At 49.3% G+C, this 6,000-nt stretch overlaps 1 protein-coding gene across 3 annotated transcripts in view; it reads left to right on the top strand.

The window, feature by feature from the left end:
• The first annotated feature begins 2,465 nt into the window (after positions 1-2,465).
• The window catches only part of LOC102937284 (peptide methionine sulfoxide reductase MsrA), a 43,314-nt gene continuing 39,779 nt past the window's right edge, over positions 2,466-6,000 (top strand). The window contains exon 1 of one of the 3 annotated variants that reach the window (XM_007064874.3): positions 2,466-2,655. In XM_007064874.3, the coding sequence (XP_007064936.2) occupies positions 2,583-2,655 (73 nt within the window). In that variant the 5' untranslated portion in view covers positions 2,466-2,582. The remainder of the gene's footprint in view (positions 2,656-6,000) is intronic. The other 2 variants (XM_043532349.1, XM_043532351.1) reach the window with 2 other exon arrangements.

Raw genomic sequence — 6,000 nt, 5'->3', positions numbered from 1 at the left:
TTGGACACTGACTAGCTGTGGGAGCTCGGGCAGATCACCTTCTTTCTCTGTGCCTCAGTTGCACCATCTGTGAAATGGGAATGGTGATCCTGCCTGTCTGCACTGTGAGGAATAATTACGTAATGCTCATTACCTTCCCACGAACACATGACGCTCTGCGTAGGCACTATTGTAACTCTCTGGTGAGTGTGTGATATGAGACCCCCTCTGGGCCCATCCTCAGAGGATATGAGATTTTTTTCAGTCCCTAGCTACACAGCTTTGGCTCTTTAGTTCATGCTTTTAGCTTTGGAGGTCTCCAGTGAGTTGGCCAACAGGGCAGCCATCATCACACTATCATTCTTAGATGCTACTAATAATCCTCCAGCAATGTGCCTGAAATTGAAAAGCATAGCTCTGTGACGCATGGCTAGAAAGGGTTAAACATCCTGCAAAATAAACAATCCTCAAAAGACATGTGGGGAGAGAATGTTTGTGTTTTTGTGTATTTACATGTGTATGAGTAGGGTCGACAATGTAATCAACAGTCCCTGTCTATGCTGTATTCTGATAATTCAGAGGTCAAAAGAACATCCTATCATTTAAATGAATTGTAAACGCATGATATCTCAGGATTCGTCTCTCTTTGAAATGTATAGCAAATAATCTGTGAATGGTGGAGGAACAAGCAAATTGCCTTATGTTAATTCTATAGCTAAGTACCGGTCATGGACCTCCTTCAAAGTCATGCTAATAACCTTTTGAACTCCAACTTGTCAAAAGACATGAAATTGTATAAAAGATCCTTGGGTCCTGATTCTGTCATCTCAGATCTGCTTAGGCTTCATCAGGGGAAGTTTGAGTCACAAGACCGAGGTCCCAGTTATGCTGGTACGCCCTGAATATGATATTTGGACATTGGACTATAACCTATCAACTATTTCTGAAAGAACTCTTTGCAACTACAAAGCTCACCATCTCTGCTATGAATCTGAACTTCAATGAATTAAACTCATGTCTGTATGTGTATTGATTTTGTAATCATATTCTCTTTTGTTTTTTAATAAATGTTAGTGTAGTTAATAAGAATTGTCTGTAGCATGTATTTGGGTAAGGTCTGGAATATTCAATAACCTGGGAGGTAATGTGTCTGATCCTTTGGGATTTCTTTTCTATGATGAAATAAGATTTTCAGAAATCATCAAATTTGACTCAGGTATCTGGATGGAGGCCTGAGGCTGGATCACTTTAAGGGAACTGTGTCGTTTGGACTTCTGAGTAACCGGTAAGGTAATAAAGAAGCTGTTTGATGCTGTCTGGGTAAATCTAAGTATTGGAATATCCACCAGCTTTTGGGGGATTGTCTACCCCATTCTTTGCAGTTCACCCTAATTGAGTGACCACAGCTGGCTCCCCACCCCAGTCACAAGCTCAATGAAAAACAGAATATATTCGAATCTAAGGCTCTTCAGACTGAGATGCTCATAAGTGACCCATGATGGGGGGAGGGGCAACTTGAGACTCTTGAAAGGGATTGTCAAACAACACTGGACATCCACCTCTGAAAATCAGACCCCCCTAAGGTGTCTCAAGTTAGCCATCCAAACCATGAGGCTGCAAATATTACTAGTCATTTTTGAAAATCTCATCTGAGCCCATAGCCTCATGGGCCTGGAAATTCCTCACCCTTCTGAAGGAGGGAGTGTGACCAGAGCTGATCAGGTTTTTTCATCTGAAAATGCCGATGCATCGAAACCAAAACTGTTTGCAGGAAAGAGTGGGGTTCGGTGAAGGGTTTTTTTCTTGGCATTTTGGGGGGGAAATAAAAAAAGTTTTGACATTGCCGAAAGGTTTTGTTTCTAAATGAAAAAACGCCTACTTGTCCAGCTTGAAGTGACTTTTCAGTTCAAAATTGAAGTGAATTACAGTAAAAAAATTTTAAAAATTGGTCAACATCGAAACATTTCAAAAGGATCAAAACAAAACATTTTGATTGACCCAAACCAATGTATTTCTTCAGATTTTCCGTTGGTGAAGATTTCCCAGGATTTTTACTTTTTGTCTCAATTCAGGAGCATTTTTCTATATCATGAAAGTCTCTGCTTCTGACCCAGTTCTAGGGATGACTCAACAAATCGCCCCAAGTCAGGGTGATACTCTGCACCCCTAGACTCTGATCCTGCCATCAGATCCATGCCCAACCCCAAGGATCCACCCACCTGGATCCAGGGCCAGGATCGGGGCCCTATGCTGCATGGGCCCCCTAGGATCTTTGTATGGACTTCATGAGCTTCCCTTCCTCCCCCACTCCACCCCCCCCTAATTTCTGCAAATCTTAAGCAGCAGAGATCCTCGGTTGCATTGCATCTCCCCCAGTGACACACCTTACGGGGAGAAAACACAGTGCATCAGCTAGATTCATTGTGAAAATCCACGCTCCCTCCTCAGAGTTTTCCATGGGGCCCCCTAACCCCGCCCCCTGTGCTAGCTCCTCCCCCTGGCCACGCCCACCGCGTTAGGAAGTTGCTGGCTAGTTAGTTGCACGCGGAGGCTGGACAAGGGGCAGCCCGGTCACCTGCGCGCAGCTTTGCCTGGCTGCAGCCATGCCGGGTAAAACCGCGCTCCCCAGCCGGGAGGAAGCGCTTCCAGGCAGAGCGCAGAGACTCACCGTGTCAGGTACCTTCCACGTGGGCTGCTGTGCGGGGAGGGGTGTCAGTATTGGGGGCCAGTTGCATATGGGAGCAGGGAGAGGGAAAGGAAATTCTCCTCCTCCTGTCTTGCAAGGCTGGCTCCTCCAGGGAGTAATAAGGAGGTGGAAGCTGTGACCTGGGGGCCCAGGGGCGGATGTGGGCTCAGGGAGGCAGGCTGGGGGGTGCAAGGGGAGTGTAAAGTCCAAGGCATGGCTGGTGGGTGTGGCTATGTGTTAAGGGCCTTGTTGTCTCAAGTTCCAGCTCTGTGGCTGGGAAGTGGATCTTGGGGAGCAGGGGCTTCCTTCCATGCCCCCCTCCCTCCAGACTGATTCACTCAGCCCAGTCCTGTGTGGAAGGAGGGGTGTGTGTGTGTGTGGGGGGGGTGCTTGTGATGTTCTTTTAAAGATACACTGCCCTTCCCCAACAAGTGCCCCCCCAACACACACACACACACACAGTGCCCCTTCCATTGATTGCAGGGTTGTGGTGCTTGAGTGCACACATTTATACTTACAGGAAGCTCCAGACTTCCCTTTGTCTTTGAGGAGTGGGCTCCAGGAGGGGAGGGGGTTAGGTATGACTTTGTGCAACTCGTTTCATCTTTGTAAGCAAATGGGTGCACCAAGTTGCAGGGCCTCAGCTGATAGGCCAGGTAATGTTTGTTGCGGTTGGGGGGAGACATCCTTGCTCTCCTGCTAAGAGGTGGGGTTTCAGAGCCCTCTCCGCTTCCAAAGATATGGGCCAGACAGTGTCTTAGCACTGTGTCTCCTATTCTTTGGTCTGGTTTAAAGGTGACTTGAAAATAGCTAGGGCCCTATTGTATTGGACCCCTGAACTCAGGCAGAGCCCACTGGCTTTGCAGTCTCTGCCCGCACAGACCAGATTCCAGGCCTAGCCTTGCGCTAGATCCCTTCACTGTTTAGGGGTAGCCTTAAACAGTGAAACCCAAGGCAAACCTACGGGAGCCTCAGAGCCCAGCTCAACTGACTCAGGCTCCTGCAGCCGGGCCAAAAATAGTAGGGTTGGCATTTGGGCTCACGCTGGAGCCTGGCCTCACAAACCCAGTGACGGGAGAGGGTCGTGGAGCCCAGGTGCTACGCTGCAGCTTTTAGCTCTGGGTCAGTTGATTCCGGCTTGGAGATTCACTGCCATGGTTTGGGGTTGGTTTGGGTTTTTTGCTGTGTAGACGCACTCTAGGTGTCCCTCCCTTTTTTTATGATGATGGTTTATTATTGATATTCCTGTAATGTAGGGGTGGCCCAACTGTGGCTCCCGCTGTGGGAGGGAGCTTGGGACCTCTGCCTTGCAGCAGGGTGGTGGGGTAGGGGCTTCTGCACAGTAGGGATGTGGGAGTCTCAGGGCTTCAGCCCCACAAGACGTGCCTGTCAGGGCTTCAGCAGGAGCAGGACTGAAACCCCGAGCCCCAGCAGGCATATCCTGAGGGGCTGAAGGCCCGACTCCCGGCCGGTGCGCCCCGGCTCTCAAACTTCTGAAGGTTGTCATATGCGACTCGGTGGGTCAGTAAGTTTGGCCACCCCGCTGTGTACATATGTAGATGTTGGGAAGTTGTTGACTGCATGTCATGTGCTCGTCCCACAATTCTGTTCATCCACGTCAGGTATCCCACTACACTTTGCAAAGCTGAAGTCAGCTTTGGCATTAGAAATAGGAAACGTGTCAAAAGACAAGAGGCATGAATGGTGTGTCCTTGCCCTGGCTGGCAAGTACCTCTGCACCCAGCTGCTTTGGAGTGTGGTAAACAAGAGAGAAGGAATTGGTAGGAACCGGTGGGTTGGATCTTGGGGGCAGTATAAAGTGCTTTTAGCTTGTAAGCAACCCGATTATAAAGGGTGGATCTTCGAAGCAAACCTACTGTGTGAGGTGAACATGCTGCAAGGTTAGAATTGCTTCCGGAACATGCTGCATGTCCCCTTTTCTGTATCGTGCTGGTTTGTCGGTGGGCAGTAAATTGGCTATGCTGGTTATTTGGTCTCCTGAACATTTTAATTATTGAACCGTGAGTGCAGTCAGCCAGTCAGCTACATCAGTAGCGTTGTACGAACAGAAGAAAAAGACGATCCCTGCCCCCAAGGAGCCTGCAATCCAGCATGTAACCCTGCATGGGGGAGTCTCTACTGCAGGAGGGTTGTACAGTAATCATCAATGTTCCTGTTGTGACCTAACTCTGGATCAGCTGTGTGCCAGCTCAGACAGTCCGGCCACGCACACCCCTGCTCCCCACCGCTCTTCTCCTGATGCTGTACAAAGAAGGCCTGCAGAGGAGGTTTTATTTTGTTTTTTGTGGGTGGTTTTTTTTAAACACTAAAAATTCAGGTCTTATCTACTCCTGGAAGACTCTGTGGATGACTGGACATCTGGTGTGTCATGCAAGAGAAGGGATGTGAGGCTTTTCTTTTGATTCTTGTAAAAATATTTTGTTTAACTCCAATGCCTTAGAAAAAGTGTGAGAAATTCATCATCCCTATCTTTTCAGAGAGAGCTCACCAATTCTAGCTCTATGCCATTAAATGAGTCCTCCAGAGAAGACCAGATTTGCCATTCCTGATATTTCTAGGGTAGAAAGCAAGCAGGAAAGAAAAAAAAAAAACCCAGTTGTTTTTTAAAAGAACAATTCGGACTGCTTCCAACATAAAGAAGCAAAACAGGTGCACAAGACGATGTAACTTTCTCTGCAGGGCCCCTTTAAGAAATGCCCCAAGGGACTGGGCTTTGTGAGCTGCTGGCCCATAAGATTGCCATGCAAAGAATTGTCGGGGGGAAGGGGTTCCCAGTTACCTTCCAGTGGCGGATTAGCCACTGGGCCAACAGGGCCCATGTCCAGGGGCCCTGGCCAATTGTGGGGCTCCTGGAAAAATGGGTGGCTCCGCACACCGACCTGCTCGGCGCTCCTGCCGGGGAGTAGGGTCAGGGTTTGGGGGCTTGCCCCACTCTGCCCACCTGGCGCTCCTGCCAGGGACGGGGGCGCACCAGGTGGGGTAGGGCAAGCCCCGGCAGGAACCCGGGGGACGACGACATGACTGCAGGCAGAAGGAGTGGGGCAGGGGCCCCCAATTGCTCTGGCTCAGGGCCTCACAACCCCTAATGCTCCTCTGATTCCTTCATTCACTCCGGCGCCCCATGACCCAGCTGCTAGCCATTTTTCTCCTGATCCACACTGGGAACTCAAACAGATCCTAGGGCTGAAAGGATCAAGCAGTGGGGCTCTGATTTAGCGGCTGGGGCAGGGAGAGACGTCAAGATTTGAAACGTGCCCGGCTTACGTAAAATGAGGCGGTTGCATTTGGCGTGGACTCGATAGAGTCATCTCACT

This window comes from Chelonia mydas, chromosome 19 (assembly GCF_015237465.2).
Source record: "Chelonia mydas isolate rCheMyd1 chromosome 19, rCheMyd1.pri.v2, whole genome shotgun sequence".
In the NCBI taxonomy this organism is placed as follows: Eukaryota; Metazoa; Chordata; order Testudines; family Cheloniidae; genus Chelonia; species Chelonia mydas.
The sequence above is the reverse complement of the archived record's forward strand: the minus strand, read 5'-3'. Positions and strand labels throughout refer to the sequence as shown.